We start from the raw sequence: 20,654 nt of genomic DNA on the forward strand, positions 1-20,654 counted from the left end.
CAATAACACCATTTGAGTGTTCTTACAATGAAAATATCTAAATTATTCGAAAGTGATTAATAGCGAGTTTTGAAAAGACGAAAATCCGCGTTGTTTCCAGGCAGTTGGATCATTTCTTTTGGTTTTCTTATCGCGTATTCCGGTAGCAGTGTTGAAGTGACTTCGAAATTTTGCATAAATTAAACCTGCTCATCTGGTTTTTTCTACATATGCGGTATTAATCAGCGAAATGTAATTATGAAGGAATTTAAACGTCCCATTTTGGAAATGTCTTTTAAAGCACCTTTAAATTTAAATTAAAAGTGAAATGGATGTAAACATGCACGAGTAAAAACGAAAAGTGCAATTTTCTTGGTGAAATTTCTGTGGAGAGAGAAGCTCACTCCCAACTGATTTTAATTGGCAAGCACGAGGAATTTTAAGATTTTTTGTGCTTCTCCCAGGTGGTCACCACTTAACATGCTGTCTAATGGGGCACTCAGATAGCCCGGGGTCCTCCGGTCCTGCGCTTTTATTTTGACGGTTTTATTACACGGTCCGGCTTTTTTGCCTTTTTATATCCCATTGTGTACTCTAGGGCTATTATTATCAAATCTGTTGATAGTTTTATTGTCCGAGTCCATTTCTTTGGTATTTTAATTCCACCAACTACTTCGGACTGCGTGATTGAGGTGAAAAAAACCAAGTGATGGTTAACAGTCGCTTGAATTTTTCTCAAATCAAATGCAAATCTATAACGAGCAATTAAATTTTTGATTAGGCAATAAATACAAACACATCCTTTTTATACAATAAAAATACGAATAATATCGACCATAAATAAGATATAACGTCAGCAGGACCGCTATCAAAAGAGAATGCTATAAAATATACAGCGACATCTTTTCTTTCTAACTACACGTGTTTTCTACAGGTGATTAGGTTTTCCAGCGTAACGTTAGAATTCACACAAGGTCTAAAAACTTTGAGGTATTCGGAAAATATATCGCATTGCAGTGGCGAAATTTGTAAAAAAAATATTTTTTTAAATGGAATTTAGAAAGTGCTTTTTGGAATTTTTGCACACTTAATTGCAATCAATTTTTAATTCGATTAATTTGGCGTTTTCCAATGCACAGTAAATAAAAATTTAGCTTAATGATGAATTAAATTTTCAGTCAAATTATTTATTTTAGTTATTAGTAAAATGGAGCCAAAATTTCGAAATTATATAATTAAATATATTCTTAAGCGTTTTTCCTACATTTGAAGTTAAATTTAACGAAATTAAATAATTAAATAATTTAAAAAAACTTATTAATATATAATTGAACTATTTTAACATAATTTATTAAAAAAATATACAGAGTGTATCAGAAATACGTGTGTTAATTTTAACATGTAACACATCTCGATAAAAATACGTTTTTTCTATTTGTAATTTTTCAATAAAAGCTTTCAAATTTGCTTTAACATTTGGAAAAGATAACATATCAAAACGTATACCGGGCTATGGGTATCAAATTAAAAAATCCGAAATATTTTCGTTGTGATAGAAACGAAACTACATTAAAAGAAATACATTGTGTGATATTATTTAACATTAACATTGAACGACATGTTTACACAAAATTATAAGGAAAAACAATAAAAACAACTAATAAAAATTTTGCAAAATGTTACACAGAAAAGTTATTTTACTTGGTAAGTTCTTTCACGTGTTAAAATTAACACACGTATTTCTGATTTACCCTATATACTTAAAAAAATTAAAAACCTTGTTAATTAAGCGTTTTCTGAAAGTTTCTTTGAGTTAGTCATTTTGTATTCTTTAATTATGTTTATATGTTGCTTGTTTTCTATTATAATTTTATTATTACTTAATGTAAATGATATTACCGTTAAATAAAGTTATTATTATTATTATTATTAATACTGTCTAATAAATATTTTTTATTGAAGATTGTTTAATTTTCCACATACCAGGTGAACGGAAAGTATGTTTTTTTGCTTAAATTATTTATTTTTTGAAAAAACAAATACATGACTAATAAAATACTATAAAAGTGTGGACTTTTCACAAAAACAAAGTATTCATTTTTTTGGTTTTTAAGTTGTGCAAAATTTTTAATTTTTTTAAATATAGTAACAAACTATAAAACCTTTTTTTTACAAAAGCAATCTATTATTGCAACTATCTACATTTTGTTCAATTTTTGTCGAGAAAAAATTTAAAGTTGCCACTTTGAAAAAATCGCAAAATTCAAAAACAAAACAAAATTTTATTCTCAAACACGATCACATTGTTATAGCAGTTTAATTTTTATTCATTATAATTTTTGAAGGCACCTGAAAAAAAAACTTGGTTAAAAAAGGTTGGTTTCAAAGTCTTTGTTCACCTTGCTTAAAGAATCTTAAAATTTTCATTCCCTAACCACTGGAAATTATCACCAAATTCAGTTTTTTATTAGTGAAAAAAATACGTCATAAATGTTTAAAATGTAACTTATATTAATTACAGGGTGATTCAAATGAAATGATCTATCGGTTATTACGTCACTATATTCAATTTCTTTACCTACTGCATTTCGCTTTAATTCATTATTTAAATTTCAGTACAGAATAATTCAACGAGAAAGACCAGCCTCAAACATAGCCATGTTAAGTGAGTTATCCTGTACATCGAAAATATTTCTACAGTATTTTTAAATACATTCCTAATCATATTACTAAAATACAATTTGCCACAATTTAATAAATGCAATCACATACAGAGTGACTCATCAATGGTGGCCTATACATGAAACTTCTTTTGATTTTTAATAGAAAATTTAAATGTCAGTCATCTCATTTGATTCACCCTGGACATCAGAAATATTCTTGACTAAAATTACTTATCGAAATTTTAATTTTTTACAAAAAAATATAATAATCGAGTAGTATTGAAAAACATTAAAACAAATATGAAAAATACTATTTATTTCTATACAAAATGTGCCTCAGAAAAGTAACAAACTATTTCTACATATTTTTTTTTATTTTTCACAACGCCACTTTTAAACAAACAAAATTGAAATATACTTTTAACAGACTCGTCCTGAATGTTTTGGTACATATTTTTAAGCAGGTGCACACATTTTAATTGTTTCCTCACTTTAGTTGAAAAAAAAAGTTAAACTAAATGATCCAAAGAAGACGTTACAATACGGATTATAGAAGTTCTACTGTATTTTTTTATTATCCAACTGTAACTGATGGGAGATGAGCGTCGAATTTTCCTTTATTTTTCTTGTGAGTTTAATAAACAAATAATTTATGCAGACGAAAGTGGATAAAAATTTTGCAAATAAAATTGTATCACTGAGCAAACAAATTAGTTGTGTTTATCTTTTTAACAGTCCCTCGTATTTGCACAGTGTAATCCCGTATGCCTTGTGCGTTCTGCTGATTTTATCAGATTGTCATAAAATATTAGTCTCGCAGAATTGTTTCTGAGAACCGATTGGTCTTGAGCGACATTTGAGTACGACTCTTCATTAGCTAATTCTGCAGGAGCTTGCGGATTGAGCCGAGCTTTGAGAGCATTCCAAACACAATGAGTGCAGATTCACAGAACGATAATGACGTATATGCGAGGTGCTTGAATATGAAGATGAGGTTTTACAATCCAGGGACACGTTCCACATACTGTTCAGCATAAAAAGATGATAACCGCGAAGACGAGCAACTTTTTAGAACTTCATTATCGCGTAATGCGATATTTTGTAGTTTTTAGCACATTATCTACCGTTCCCATCACACTGTCTGTATTCTAATTTGAATTAAATCAAAATATTTTATAGTTGGTGGCACACCTGCGCGCGTGCGAGTTAAGTGAAAGTTACAAGATTTTTCGAACGCCTAATGAACATCGGAATTAAAAGGCGAAAAATCACCTTTTCGGGCCTAATTGGCCGGAAGTGGGCGCTCGCACAGGTAAAAATCCCAATTACACGCTTCACTTAGTACCGAGCTTTGAATTATTCATTCCGAGAAAAGACAAATGTTGGCCACTTTAACATTCTTGGGGCTAGGTATACCCAATCACTTGACTTTTGTTCGAAGAAGTCCTGGCGGTGGATAATCATTACATGGTTTTCACATTTAACCAATGGCTATTAGAATACTTAAAATTCCACAAATACCTTACTATTTCTGCATAAATATTTGCACAATGTTTTATTTGCCGCGGAGTATGACATTCATCCCATAGATCAAAAAATCGACCAAAAAAGAGAAAAAAGCAAATATAGGGTGTCTCAAGTTTTAGGGCCGGTGCAAAAATAAATATTTGTAATTAAATAAAACAAAATTGCTAGTGCAAACTTCAATTTGATACTTTAATATTGTGAAAAATTTTTAGCGTATGTCAGTGAGATCATAAAAATAAAATTTGGAAAAAAAAATTAATTAGAATCTTGTCTACATGATAAAATTGCTTGATTTTTTTTAACGGTAATTGTGAAAATTGAATAATGTAAAAGTTGATAAATTTTGAGTAATTAACATTTTGATATTGAAATATGCATTGACAATAGCGGACCTTTTTCTTTTGTCAAGAAATTCTGGCTTCATCACCAATTACCGCAAACCCCCCAAAATTATTCCACGCTTCAGGTTTTCAATATTAAAATGTTAATTATTCAAAACCTATCAATATTATCATTATTCAGTTTTCATATATATCACAGAAAAATCAAATAATTTTATCATGTAGAAAATATTCCAGTTAATTGAAATTTTTTTGCCATACGCTAAAAACTTTGTACAATATCAAAACATCAAAATAAAGTGTATTTAATCCTCTATCATTTAGAGTAGCAAATTTTTTGTTTTAATTAATTAGAAATATTTATTTTTGCGCCGGCCCTAAAACTTGGCACACCCTGTACAAAGTGAAACAAAATACGACTTGACACAAAAATTTCTCTCACTTATAAACATAATAAACCTGTCACTATTATCATATCGTTGGTCAAATAGTAAAACTTTTAATTGCACAGATTTATCTAAACAAATCGTCAAATTAAAAAGTAATAAAATTCGTTTCCGATGAGGAATTTTAAAACCGCCATTAAAATATAAAATCGGTTAAAAACAGTTATGCGCCACTTTTACAACGCCCATTTTGGTTTTTAATTTATGAAAATGTGTTCAAAAAATAAAAATAAAAACACAAAAAACGGAATTCTTTATTATACATGGTGCGCCAGAACTAGCGCCCCAAAGAAAAGTAAAGTAAGATACTAGGAACATGGAAAAAATGTTAAAAAAATCTATCTATAAAAATTTGGAAGTTATTAGAGTTTAAATTTTGTACTTTGACTCTATTGATTTCTGTTGGAAAAATAATTATCCAAGTTTTTTTGCTACAGGCTATTAGAAGAAGAAACAAGGAAGCTGTATCTTAAATTCTAACTCTGTTTAATATTATTTGTGGCTTTTATTAACAAAATTTTTGTACCTTTACTAAATAATTTTTTACTTTTTCGTCTTTTCGGACATCGATCGGTTTTTTAAATTTTATTTTGAAACAATGATTAAAAATAGTCAACCCAATTCTCAAATTAAATTATACAAGAAATGAAAACAAAAACAAAGTTATTATTTCATATTTGTTTATAAAAAAAATCTTAATAAATAACACTGAAATAAAAAAATTAAAAATCTTCTAAGTGACCTGTTTACTTTAAAATGAAGTTGGCAACATCGAAAAATATACAAACAAAAATTATGAGAAAACCTCAAAAAAATTCTGCTTATCTTTTTCTTTGAATAGTACCCAAATAGCATTATATTTTTCAACTTCTTGCTAATTTAAAGCACCACATTTTTAATTAAATTCCAAATTTAAATTGTCAATTTAGATGCAGAAGATTAAATTGTTGATCACAGTAGCCAATGCATTGTTGTCAGGTTGACAACTATGAATATTGACAGATTTCTCTACATTGTTCAGTGTTGCCAATTTAATTTCAAAACCAGAGGTCACTCTTTTTGCTCTAATAAGTAATTTAGATTTTAGGTTGCGTGATGAATGTAACACAGATGAAATTTTATTTCTGGTTAAATGGGCTCTATAATTGCACTCATTCCGGCTTTGCTAATGACCACTACTTAATCAATTATCAGCATAATGCAGGTGTTTAGCAATTTATAATATTCAAAGCCTGCACAAAACTAGTTCATTTGTCTCTCGGCCAGAAGTGAAAACAAACTGTTATCTAGTCAAAAAAAAATTAAAATTGAGTCATTTTAATCTGGATAAGCCAAAAAAAAATTATTGGTGTGATTTTTGACATCAATTAATCACTATTAAAAGGTTAAAATCCTATTTAAAAATCGGACCAAATACGCAATTATGACAAAATGTACTTTTCCTGAATTAACATATTTAGTAACCTTGCAATTATCAATTAATTACATGTCTGTAATTGTATAATTAAATTTTAAATGAAATTATGTTGATCGATTATTTTAGCACCAGAATTCGTCAAAAATAAGTTTATTTTTTCCTCGGCAATCAATCTTACAAGTCAGAACGATATAATAAAATTAATTAAGTCATTTTATCTTAAAAATGTTGAAAACAACAATTACTGGAAATTCATACACAATTTGGTCTTTTGGGCAATAAACGGCATCATTTATTTGGAGGGTCCGACTCAGACTAGTCGGAAGCTTAATAAAGATAAAGAATAGGAGATATTGAAAGTTATTAAGGAAGCGGTTTGAACATTTTGAGACATGTAATCCAATGAAAAAAGCAATAAGTAAATGAAAGATACTTATCGCTCGTTGCAATTAAATGTACAAAAATAGAGCGATGATTGAATCGAATCATTTTTCCGTCTGAAACCCAAGTGCTAAAAGTTCACACCATTTGATATTATGTCCGACACTTATCGCAAAAACGTGATACAAGTGTCTGAGGTTATATTTTACCATGCAGTTTTTTGGCTCCTAGGTCATGCAATGACCATTAAAAGGATTTTTAACACAATGGAAATAGTTTCGACGACTGACAACCTTTGTGGTCTCTTCTAATAAAAGAAAAAATAGAAAAACTTACGCAATTGGCCCATTGCATCCGTCAAACTGCTAATTCCTAGCACAATCACGAAACTGGCCAGCCGGATGAACCGTAGTCTCTTCTCCATTCCTGAAAAAAATTCTTTCATTAGCTATTTCACTATTAGAAATTTTAAAACTATCCAACTAATAAATAAAAAATCAACTTTTGTTTTAAATGTAAATTTAAATAAAAAAAAAACAAAACAGTTGCTTTAATTAAAAAAAAAATACTAGAAAACTGACAATGATATTGTAAAAATCAGTTTTTGTATATTTTCTAACTGTTTTAATTACCATAACGAGTCTTTGACATTAACTATTTACATGAAATTTGTAAATTCTGACGACAATTTTTAAAATTTTGTCCAATAAAATTTCAAATAAAATTTCAAATAAAATTTCGAAATGACACTGATGTCTACTTTTTTCTTACCCTAGTAGTGTCAGTTAATAAAGTGTCAAAAATATATGTTTTGTTATATCAAAAAATGATATTCAATGTCTAAAAAAGTATTACGTTTAAATTTCATAATCAAGGTTGCCAAATTAAAATTTCTTTGTTGCTAATTTTAAAAATCACAATTATTTACAGTGCCTGGTAAGCCTTATACAAAAAAATGTTCATCAAAATAGCCTGTTAAATTGGCAACATTAAAGAATAAAAAAAACAATATATCTTTTAACGGTTTTTAAGCGGCCATTAGTGACGATAACTGTGTCTTAAAATGTAAAGATAGACGTTTCAATTAAAAAAAATTGAAAACCACAGTTGCCAAATTAAAATTAAAATTTGGTTGCCAACTATAATAATCACGATTACCGAATAAAATTTATAGGAAACAAAAAATCATCATCAAAATTAGGTTAATTATAATAATAAGATAGCAATTCCTTCTAAGTTCTAACAGTTGCAAGCGGCTGTCAAGGTTGCCAACCAAGAATTCCAAATTAAAATTTAAAATTGGTAGCCAACAGAAAAAATCACAATTATTTAGTCACTCAGTGGAATTAATAAAAAACAAAAAATCTTTTTCAAAATTAGTTGGCAATATTAAGTACCTAATATGAGATGGTAATACCTTTTAACGGTTGTATACGACCATCAATGATTCTAACGTTTAATGCCTCTAAAAGTGTAAAGTTTGTTCTTTGAGTGATAATTAAGCTTACCAAATTAAAATTTTTGAATTGCTTTTAGACTCACCAGATAAATAAATAATAAAAAACTAAATTAATTTTTTTATTAAAGTGGTCTATAATTCTAAAATTAAGTTAACAATAATTAAGTTGCCAAATTAAAATTTTAAAATTACTGCCAACTTATGACAAAAATCAAGACCATTTAAAGCCACCAGCAGATAATACAATTATAATAATTAAAGTGTTCTATGCCTAAATTAAATTGGCAACAATGAATAATGCAGAGGAAGCAACATCGTCTAACCTCTCTGTCAATTGCCAATAACAGTAAATTTAATAGTCTAAGTTGCCAAATTAAATTTCAAATTTGCTGCCAACTTAAAAGAAAGAATTTAAAATACAATTTTGAATGTTTTCTTTACTAGTGAATAATGAGTGTAGATGTGTTTCTTGACGGTTAAGAACAGTAAAATGAGGCAAAACCGCCACAAATACAACATAAACCTGATTATTATAAATATTAATAGTCGGTTTTTGGGTCTGTTAGGTTTTATAGAGTACAGAGGTAAATATTTGAATTTTAGGTCGATGATAACTTTTACGATCTGTTAAAGTGCTATAACTGTATAACTTTGCACGCTTCAACAATACGAAAAAGAAATTAGCTAAACAGCGATCGATTTAATCAGCGTTTAGTTGATGGATTAAACCTGAGCCTTGGAAAAAACGAATAAATCATGACAGAGTGAGGAGTTGAAAAGTAACGTATCTGGATAGTTGCGTAATGCATCTAGCACGGAGTGATTTATATTACCCGGTTTAATTATGACTTTGTACTGAGAGTTTGTTCAAATCTATCCATCGTTGTAATCCGATTCACGGACGCGAGTCAACGTTTCGAGACGGCGCGCCGACGTCTTCAGTTCTTCCTGATTTTCGCAAAGTGTTAATAAAGATGTACAACATGTTTATTGGATTTCTTTGCAGACTAAATTATAGCCTCACGTTACACATACAATTTTGTAACTTTGCGCAATTCTAGTCATAACACTTTGCTTCAATAAACACAGCCGATGTGTGATGAGAAAATTACCAACTAAAAGCGTCTTTCGGACCAGTAAAAGCAAGGGTAAGAAGCTTGATCCTTGTATCTGTTTCGGATAATTGTGTGGAAAAAATTAGAGATTGCCAACCTTCGGATGAAAGTCGAAAATCGTGAGGCTTATTAGAAATTTGCCAACACCGAACCAGTTCTTGCGTAAGGTGCGTGCAAAATTAAACTTCGTTTTCTAATTCCGTCAAAAGCCACATCCGAAAACCATTAAATTGGTTTTTGAAACTAAGAAATTTTTGATGAAAAATAGAGAACAAAGAAAGTTTGTATTTTTAGCAATCTGATAAAATCGCGTTAATTCGTCCACATATTCATATTTTTAGCGCAAAATTTTAATGGGGCGGCTGGTAAATGGGGCGTTTAGAGACGTAATGAAACAAATCTTGTCATTTTTATTCGTATATTTCAGGTGAGCACAAAATCTGCAGTTCAATTAATGAGCTACACATGTGTGATAATTGAATTAAATTACATGAAAAAATGAAATAAGTGGACTTTTGCAAGCCTTCATTAATTTTCTCCTACAAGAAATATAATCTGCCACACCCTTTAACAATTTAAATTGCAGTAAATAACACATTTTACCGGCAATGACTGCACACAATCTCATTCTTTGTTCTCGAAAATTCACACCGATTCATCTTGTTTCGATTAAAAATTTGTCTGCGTCCAAACAACATAAACATTTTACTGAAAAGAGTCGCTTTTAGCCCCACACCCACGCAATTTCAGGAAAGCACTCGCGACTGTTTACGTCAAAACAAATAGCGATAATCCTGCTTTAGTACTTGACAAAGTTATTGTGTAAGTTGGGTTGCCGAAGTTCGGGCTTTTCCTGAAAAAGTTTCGCCAAGGAACCGACTAGCTTTGAGCGACATTTTATTTATGATTTTGAAAATAAACTAAAATCGCTCACGGACATATCTGTGAATATGTTGAAAGATTAGACTCAAGTCTCGACACGCAATGCGATAATTAATTGGATTTGATACGACTCGGAATTATGAATTAACTCAAGAAAATACAACCGATTTATTATTATTTACAAATCCGGACAAATAAGAATATTCAATTTCGGATTACCAATGAACCGATAAATAAAAGGACTTTCAAACAGTCGTAATGAAATTTGCATAAGAAAGTCTCTCAATAAGTTTTTGCTAAAGAAAAATTACAATGGGGCTCCTACGCATCTCTATGAAATGAAATCCGGGCAATAAAATGTGAGGCAGGACAAGGACAATAAAAAATTATTCCGGGCAAAAATGCAAGTTGTTTACGTATCGAATTATATAAAAGTGAGCCTGTTTCTAATGTAAAGGATTCTGACCTGACCTGAATTAATCAAAGCAGCTTCAAGATTAGATTGGTCAGATGCCGTGACCCTTCAGCAATTTTATTGTCAATTTATCATTACACGGATTAATGCCCTATGCAAACAAATAGTCGAATCGCGGGAAAACTGTTTTCGCGAATTTCCCGATTTTCCAAAAGTGCAACACGCTGCAAAAATAAACAACGAGTTTTAAACACTTCTCAAGTGAGAATTTATTTTCCAATGTCAGGCATGGAAAAGCCGGAAACTCACTGGACAGATGGGAGGATTATCCGCGGAGAAAGTCCAGGCGCTGAAAAATTGCAACTTCTGAAACGCTGAAAGAACACGCGATTGTCAAACCACCACCACTTTCATCATGCCAACCTACTCACTGCGATTGAACGTTCAACACTGGTCTCTGCGTCTGCTTCTGCCAGTGAATTTGTTACATTCTATCGTATCCCTTCCATCTCTCCAAGGATTTCATGTATAATTTCCATGTACTCCAAGGATTTCTCCAAATGTTTACATGCCAGTTCTGGATTATGGAAATCCGGGCTTTCCACTGACAGGACTTTTATTTAAAGCTTCGCCTAATCCAGCGACTCGAAAATAAATAAGCTCACTCCCGACCTGTTGCACGTCAATTTCGGCCACCTCCAGGTAAAATTCCAGGTGTGGGGTGACTCCAGTTTCACTCGAAAATATTCGGAATGAATTCCACCTCTTGACCTTCTTGCGTAATGAGCATTCATGTCGCGAGTGCTGTCTTTGCAACTCGAAAAAAATATCAATCAATCGGACCTAAATAATAACATACAAATTTTATGCCAACCATTTAATAACAATAATTAATTTTAAATTAACAAATTTGCGCAGTTTGTTTTGATAAATCGGTTTTATCGCACGATTTTTGCACAAATTGTGATAATTATCCCGTTTTATGTCTATTATTTGGCCGTGACACGGTTTAAGGCCCCAAAAGCGTGTTTTCAGAAGTGGAAAATCTGTTTACTGCCTTTCATTTCTTGTATTCTTTTTAAACCACAAAGACAACATTAATAGAGGCATACACGGCCTAAGCAAACATTTTGAGAGAAAGACTTTCATCAATCTCAAACAAGCTTCAGAACCTGAACTAAAAGCACTTATCCCTGATTTATATTCTGCTGAGTTAACGTAGAGGTTTCCATTTCGACTCCAAGGTAGAAAATAACTTTTTTTTCAATCTAGCTCTGTGAAAATTAAATCAAGTTTTCATGTCTAATTGACATTAATGAGAAACAGCGCAGTCCACAAAGGAAAATGCTCACAGCATTGCAAAAATATGTGAAATGAGCTAATAAACATCAATGAAAAATGATTGACGCTAGTGATGTAGAACTTGTTTTCTTCTAAATAAGGACAATAATTTAGAAAAGTTGTGTGTCTTCCAGGGAGTAGAATATCTCAATGCTGAATAAGTTATATTAATTAAGACGTGGTTGGAATTTTATTATCAAATTTTGCAAGAGAATCTAATTTAAAAGTTCACGATGAGCATAGACTTATAATAAAGTAAATAACAAAGAGATATTAAATCGAAAAAGTCCAATTACTTGCTTCGTGAAGAAGCTAATGTATATTTTACCATTATTTGTTATTCATGTGATCACTTAAATGCAGTACCGTCATTACAAGTATCATAATAATAAATTCAGAATGTAGGTAATCACAAATAGCATCGTACTGTAATGATGGATATGTTGAAGTCGCTTGCTTATTATTTCCTACTGGTTGCATTATATTTGAAAAGGTATTGTTAGGAAATAAATGTGAAGAATTGAATCTTGATTATATTAATCCAATTATCTGAATTCTTTTCATGGGAATGCTGATGGGATTATGTTAAATAACTACACATTTTCTATTTTCATGGTTGATTATTGAAATTGTTTGTATAATTCTTTGTTATTATTATTACTTTTGCAGAGCTGAAATGTCAGCTTATTACGAGTATTTGTTGATCATAGACAAAAGTAAAAAGAGTAAAGTAAAATAAGAAATATCTCATCTCAGAACTGTAAATTTTTTTTCTTTCAAGAGTTATAATAGATAATCTTATTAAAATTTCTTAGTTCTTATAAAGAATTATACGTAAATCTGCTTGAACTTTTTAATTTTTTGTGCTTTGAGAAAAATTATATTCCAAATGTGGTACTAAAACCAGACAAACACATAACACTGACTTTGAAATAAACTACATTTCATTTTCAGAAAACCTGTACTGAAAAAATATTTTCACTTTCAACTAATATTACTGCATACATATTAATATTTAGTGAAAATATGAAACAAATCAAAAATCTTGCCAAACCTAATAATTTGTCAAAAACTAATGTTTCACCATAAAACTAATAGAGAATATTTATGATTAAAGAAAATAAGTGTCAACTAAGAATTTTTCGGTCAGTCCTCTTAAATAAATGAAAACTTCAGTAACACAATAATCATAGATTTTTCTTTTCTTTTACAAAATTACACATCTAGTTGGTACAAAATACAATTCTATTTTCAAGCTTAATTATAAATCGTATTAGAAAAAAAAATTGTAAATCTTAAAAACGCAAAACTTTATTGTAAAAATTAAAAAAAAAAATATGAACTATTTTTTTTTTCTCATTTAGCAAGAATTTCTTTCTGAAAAAGTGTTTTTCAGCATTTTGTAAAAAAATACTCCTGGAGAATTTCAGTACTCATGGAGTGTAAATTTTTTTCTAAATTTTTATTTATTTTTAAAAGTTATAATCTTCTTAACACAAATATTATCGAAAGCAGTCTTCTTAGCTCGGATATCTTGTACAACTTTCAACAGTAAATAAAAAGTAAGCAAAAACTTGTTAATATTAAAAAAAACATTTCAAAGGAAAAACATCTAGGAAACAATTTTAAAAATTAATTTTGCCTTTTAAACAAACAAAAGTGTCATCAATTTTTCAAATATTTCATTATTTATAACATAATTTTTTATTCACTCCTAGAACACGATTTTAGTTCCACAGATGTCTAAATAAGTCAAAAAACCCCATTATTTTAAACTTAAAAATGTATGTTTCAAGAAACACTGCATTGAGACAATTCGTTCAAACTTTCCAGTTTCAAGCGATTTAACTTTTAACAAACCCATTTTATTTTTACGTGGCGTTCAATTAAACTCTTGATCAAAGTGGCCTGTGACTTTGAAATTAAGTTGACAACACTGAATTGGCAATGTAATATGAGATATTAAGAAACCTCAATTTCTATAATCTCTGCAAATGATTATGACACGAAAATCTATTGGCAACACTGAATTATGAGTGATATTAGACTGTTTCATGTGACGCTTAAAAATGTAATAGTCAATGTTGCCAAAGTAAGATTTCAGTTTTGCCTACTCAATAACACAGTTCACAATCATTTACAGCCACGCGGATGGCAGTGTTGCCACCTTAATTACTTCATTTCTAAATCAGAGCCAACTTTAATCAAAAACTTAGATAGTTATTAAAATAAAACCAAAATAAATTTATTTGCAAAGCCCTTGATATATCTACACACTTCTAATTAACACAAGAGTACCTTTAAAAAAAACAAAACAAAATATACATTAAAAAATATACACTGTTTCTTTTAGTATACACTAAAAAAACAAAACCAAATATACAGGGAGCCCCAAAAAATTGTGCTCAAACGTGTTGCTAAACTAAGTATGTATGTTATGTAAAGTCTCAACAAATATATTAATTTCTCATTGCTTTTAAAAATGTAGGTTTTGAAATATAAAAAATAGTGCGCCAGAACTCGAGCCCCATAGAAAAATGCCATTAAGGCAGGAACGTGGAAAAAAGTTATAAAATTCTATCTATAAAAATTTCGAAGTTATGAGAGTTTAAATTTTGTACTTTGTCTACTCATTAGAAGAAGGCTATTAGAAGAAAAAACAAGGAAGCTGTAACCTAAATTGCAACTTTGTTAAATGTTATTTGTAGCTTTTATTGCCAAATTTTTTGTACAGTGAGGGACACGGAAAACTGGGCAGATGTGTCATTCAGTTGTCAAAATTTCTAAACCATACCTTAGGTACTCATAACCAAGCTTTTAATGTTTGGCATATTTGTTTTTTTGACACTTACAAAGTCAAAGTTTTTGGAATCCTCAAAGTCACCGAGACTTGCCGCTGCGACATCCCGCTTTGAATAAGAGCTGTTGCTCGGGATTTATTAAAAACTGATACAACTATAGCATTTTGCAAAAATTGATTTATGTTAACGTTAAATTGACCATTTTTTTAATATCATTCATAATGACAGTAAAGGTGCATTTGCATTGACATTTTTTGAAATGACAAGAAAAGACTGCCCAGGATTCCGTGTCTCCAACTGTACCTTTACTAAATAATTATAAAAAAAACATATACAAGATCATCAGTACCATTAAATAGACATAACAAATGTCAAATGTCAAATTTTTTTCCATGTTCTTGGAATCTTATCTTACGTGAAATTTTTCTCTGGAACGCGAGTTTTGACACACCCTGTGTATTTTGGCTATATCTATAGACGACAGAACAATTAGGAATTAAACAGTGTATCGCAATCTTGTTAACAAGTAAAGTTTGAATAGGTTGGCCGTTTGGCAAGCGACATAAGATTTTCCATCAATTTTTTCATCGGGCTTTCAGCTAGCAGCCAGCATTATGATAGGACGAGTAAGGCGGCAGGTTTTTGCAGTGTTTCATGAGGCAGTCACATTTTTCAGTAAAACGAACGCATGTGTGTGATAATAGCGCGTGTCTGGATTGCAGAAAATAGCGCGCGAGCAGCCTTCTCCTCTAAACAATTAAATCACTAATCATGTAATCTATAGTCATTAGGGATGACTTTTCCACCGCAAGAAGTAAACGCTGGCGCCGGTGAGAGTATGTGCACACATCGCCGCAAAAGCACATCCTCACTCAGCTAAACAAAGATGCAATAAGAAAACAGGAGTCGAGATAAAATCTCAAATGTCCTGTTAACTGGGGATTAAATTTTTACGAACCGTAAACGCTTACTGATATAATACTCTTATTTTAGTCCGCTAACGCCCGTCTATCAGCAGCCGAATAAAAAATTTCCTCGTGGAAGAGGAAACGATTAAATTTTCTTAAACGGGTATTAGCGAAACACGGGGACGGAGAACGCGTAAAGAAATAAACACAAATAAAACTATAAGTTGTTAAGTGATTCTCGGAGAAGCAATAAATTTACTGCAAACAAGAAGATGTATGTGAAGCTATTTTCTCTGGCATTTTTGCACGACTTATCGGAAAAAATCACAATTCGATTCCTTCTGCATGACCTAAATCGTTTACGCGTCACTTTACTCGGAAGATTCTAATTGTCACAGTTGCAAGAGATGGAGTTTTTATTCGCACACACAATTATTTTAATCATTGCAAAATTTTACACTCGCTCGTAATTATCGGATAGACAAAAGGATCTAATTATCGGTAGTGAGTCTTAGCGAAAATCCCCTATCTAAGGTTGTGTCTACCAAGATAATCCAGAAGCCTCGATTCGCGCCTAATTAACTTAACTCTTCATCAATTTTAAAGCTGAAAAACTGAAAACTTTCTATTTGCTTAAACAATAAGAAACGTTGAACAAAGTTTTTGAAGCTCGTCGTGATGTTAAACTGATTTATTGTGCTAATAATGCACAAATTATGCAAATTGTTATACAGATAGATTGTAACTGGTCGTCATTTATTTCCAAGACTCAAGGCAAAATAGAATCACTACAAATAAATTTCAATATTTTGTAGCAAAAATTTAATTCACATGTTATGATTAGGAAAAAAATAATAAAATTGTGTTCTGTATTTTTTATTGCAACATCTCTTAATTTTTTTTTAAAGAAAGTCTTTTGTTTCAGAATTGCAACTCTTAGAACAAGATAGGTAAATTGTTTTTTTTAACAATCTTATATTTTATTTAAATAATATATTTTTGTTATTTTCTGTGTTACCTCCCTAAAATTTTTCTTTTGTATTACAATTATGCGAACCTGCGATTCTAATAAATAAAGCAAAAATTCCAGATTATCTAAACGAATTGCATAGAAAGTTTTATGTGCGACTGTAATACCTTTGACTTAAAAAATGTATTTTGAATGTGTGTTTAGTTACCGAGGCGATGGCCGAGGCAAATAAAACACATAAGTAATAAAAAAATATTTTAGTGCAGAGGTGTATATTTTATTTTTTCAAAAATAGCAAAATTTGTGCAAAACTATTTTTGAAGGTTAGGTTATTATTATCAATGATACAAACAAATATAGACAAAAACCACAGAGAAAAACTTAATTATCTTAAGTTAATTGTGATAGGACAATTTGAAATTATTGAAATGTATTTTGGTTGCATTAAAAAATTATAGTATAATGAAGGTTATTATTATCAATGTTACAAACAAATATAGACAAAAACCACAGAGAAAAACTTAATTATCTTAAGTTAATTGTGATAGGACAATTTGAAATTATTGAAATGCATTTTGGTTGCATTAAAAAATTATAGTATAATGAACTACTTTAGTGCCGATATTGAACTTTATACAGACGACTTTTAAAAAAATATTTTGTTTAATCATGCTAATAAATATTATTGTTTTTTACTTGGTTACAGAACTAAAATAAAAAGTTATTGATACAAAAAAATATAAAATTTTGCTCAATAAAAATTAAACAATATTTTTAAGTATTTTTCTCTTTCGAAAGAATGAATGAACAAAACGCTATACTACATATAGGCAGCACTCGTACGAAATTAACTCGCTCACTTATGTGTCTTTTAACACAGCTTCGCCCAGTAAATATAACACGTCCAAGAGTAAAACTTATTCGTAAACTTTGTAATATATTATGAAAACCTCCAATTCATTGAAAAAATAGCTTAAAAAATTTCCCCAAAACTCAAAGAATCATTTTTTTCTTGTTTGTCAAGTTTGTCAAAATAAAATTTTAAGATGAGTCTGTTGACAGCAATATATTACACTATCCTTAGGTACTATTCCAAAAAATAACTTTTGTTATAAACACAAGTTTACAGATAAGAAAATAGTGTATTACAACCTGGCTCAGATGTAAGGTTAAACAAATCGTTATACAAACAAATTGCGTTTTTGACATTTGATGGGCCCGTAACCTTGAAATGCAATCTTATACAGGGTGTGTCAAAACACGCGCCCCAAAGAACAAATTCAAGTGAGATAAAATACCAGGAACATGAAAAAAATGTTTTAAAAAATTCTGTCAAAAAATTTCGACATTTATTTTTTGACATTTGACATTTTTTTATGTCTATTTATTGATACTGATGATCTTGTATATGTTTTTTTATAATTATTTAGTAAAAGAACAAAAATTTTGCCAATAAAAGCCACAAATAACATTAAACAGAGTTACAAATTAGGATACAGCTTCTTTGTTTCCTCTTCTAATAGCCTGTAGCAAAAAAACTTGGAAAATTATTTTTCCAACAGAAATAAATAGAGTCAAAGTGCAAAATTTAAACTCTCATAACTTCTAAATTTTTATAGATATTTTTTTTTTAATTTCTTCCATGTTTCTGCCATCTTACTTTACAAGGCATTTATCTCTGGGGCGCAAGTTCTGACGCACCCTGTATAAATTACTTCCCGACCAAAGAATGCAATGTCATATTTCCCGACCTGCAAAAGGTTAGGAACGACATACTAAAATTGATATTCTGTAGCTACATTTTTCATTATTGCCAACTTACTTTTAAAGACAGACAACAACCGTGATCAGAAATTCAGATCAAGTAAGTCAAAATAACTCAATTTGTCTTGTCCGAATACGAATAAATATCTAATAAATATACAGAGTGTTCCACAATCATTATTGGCACTTTAATCGTAATAATGTTGGACGAAACAAACAAGGTCAAAAATAACGTTCTATCCCAACTTTTTAATTGATCATTTCTCTGAAATTTGGAAATTTTATTTAAATTACACGTATTAACACATTCTTGAGAAATCATAAAATTGTCTCACTAACGAAAAAATCAAAATCTATCACTTTAACTAATCACTTTCCTGCACGATAAGTACTTTCTTAGTACAAAACATTACTTACCAGTGGAATTTCCGTTCGCAGTAACGGTTTACTAGTAACAAAATCGTTAATAAAAGGATAAATAATAATTGTCACACATTTATTCACACGTAAAATGATACCCACGCAAGTTACTAAATTATAATAATTACAAGCCGCGATCGAAGAATAAGTTGTTGAATTTTTACCTTTCCTCTGCATATTCCAGGGCTGCAGATCTTACATAAGCAAAAAAAAAGTCACAAAAGTCGACTCGTATCAAAAATGTCACTTTTTCAATGCTCAGCGGGACTTAAACTAACTGAAAGCTGACAAAAATTCTATGAATCCTAGAAGCAATTTCAAGCTGGCGCCAGTTTATGTCCAGGTACAAAGCAGCAGGTTGTTTATTATTACAGCCACTTCAGGGATGAAATAATCACAAATAATGTGAATTGGGTATTTAAAATCGAATAGACAAGTTAAGTGCCTCAAAATTCATGCCACCAGCATTTAATAAAATTACATTGTATTTTATTGCTCATTTGTAAGCAGTGCTGAAGTAATAAACGTATATTTGTATAATTCCGAAATAATTTTCACAATAGGCGAATATTCGCCGCTTTTGGACTTATTTAAAAAGCTCGTTTTTAAGCGAGATACGTGTGTTCGTGGTCATATAAAGCGTCGTCTTCACGTTTTATCAAAGGTATGCAGAATTAAAACCAATTTCCGATAGCATAAAGATAGAAATGGTTCCGCTGAGAATCTTAATAAGCTCATTAAGCCATTACAGGTTATAATTTCTATCATAATAAATTTTTTCTTAGTAAATAAATAAATAATTAAATCGCTATGTGGCCGGAATGGCTTAATCATCTGTGCTCAGTGTTGTAAAATGTGATTCAGCTCGGATTTTTCAGCGGGATAATGTAATACTTGAATCCGGTGCAAAGAACTGAAAATGGAGCGCAAGATACTGAAGCAAAATGCACTCTGCAATTTATTGATCAATTCAATTTTATCTAAAACTGCTATTGCTCGTTAAAGGAAAATATACCCCACTGGAATTATAATTCATGCTAATGCTCTCAAGTGGAAGAGGGTTTTTCAATAAATTTCTAACATTTTACCAGTTATTGTTACTATTGGAAAGTCGTCTAAAATCTATAAAGTTGGATTGTAAAATAACAAGTTTTTTTAAAGCTGAAAATTATTTCAGGTAAAGTTGTAAAGTCACGTACTTTGCGCCATAGTTTTGATAACTTGAAAGTTTCAACTCAGATTCATGACTTCCGCTTCTATCTAAAACTCTAACTTAACTTAATCAACACTAAACAAAAGATTTACGCTTTATTAACATGTCTGTGTCTTTACGCCAAGAGAATTATTCATAAAGTTTGTTTACTTTATTGTCTCGAAAAACTCCCACCAAAAAATTGTTTCTGAACTGCAAAACACTGATACCTACTTTTTATTCATTAAACATGAAAGGTATATTTTAGTTTTTCTAATTTAAAACGAATTTTTAGAATTCACTGACAACGTACATACAGGGTGAGCAAAAGGTTTTTTTAATCATTTGCCTTCACAAAATAATTTTAGTTTTAATTTAAATTTTGCGATTTTTTTTCAAAATTGCAACTCATATGACTTTTTTTCGATAAAAAAAGAATAAAACATAGATAGTTTTCAAAAAAAGGTTTTATAGTATGTTGTCATTTGAAAAAATAAAAATTTTTGCAGAACGCATAAACAAAAAAAAAGCAAAAAATTTATTAATCAATTAGTTTTTCAAAAAATAAATAGTTTAAACAAAAAACGTTTAGTTTCGTACTTCGTGTTCACACATTTGCTATAACATTACCTA

General features: G+C 30.1%; 1 protein-coding gene across 1 annotated transcript in view; it reads right to left on the reverse strand.

The window, feature by feature from the left end:
• LOC123012640 (BMP-binding endothelial regulator protein-like) overlaps positions 1-11,072 on the reverse strand; it is a 59,874-nt gene extending 48,802 nt beyond the window's left edge. Inside the window, exons 1-2 of the mRNA XM_044410687.1 lie at positions 10,935-11,072; positions 7,091-7,180 (exon numbers count right to left, since the gene is read on the reverse strand). Of these exons, the coding sequence (XP_044266622.1) occupies positions 7,091-7,178 (88 nt within the window). The 5' untranslated portion in view covers positions 7,179-7,180; positions 10,935-11,072. The remainder of the gene's footprint in view (positions 1-7,090; positions 7,181-10,934) is intronic.
• Positions 11,073-20,654: the final 9,582 nt, after the last annotated feature.

Source organism: Tribolium madens, unplaced genomic scaffold (assembly GCF_015345945.1).
Source record: "Tribolium madens isolate multiple individuals breed KSU strain unplaced genomic scaffold, Tmad_KSU_1.1 Scaffold_19;HRSCAF=116;Tcas5.2_LG9, whole genome shotgun sequence".
Taxonomy (NCBI): domain Eukaryota; kingdom Metazoa; phylum Arthropoda; class Insecta; order Coleoptera; family Tenebrionidae; genus Tribolium; species Tribolium madens.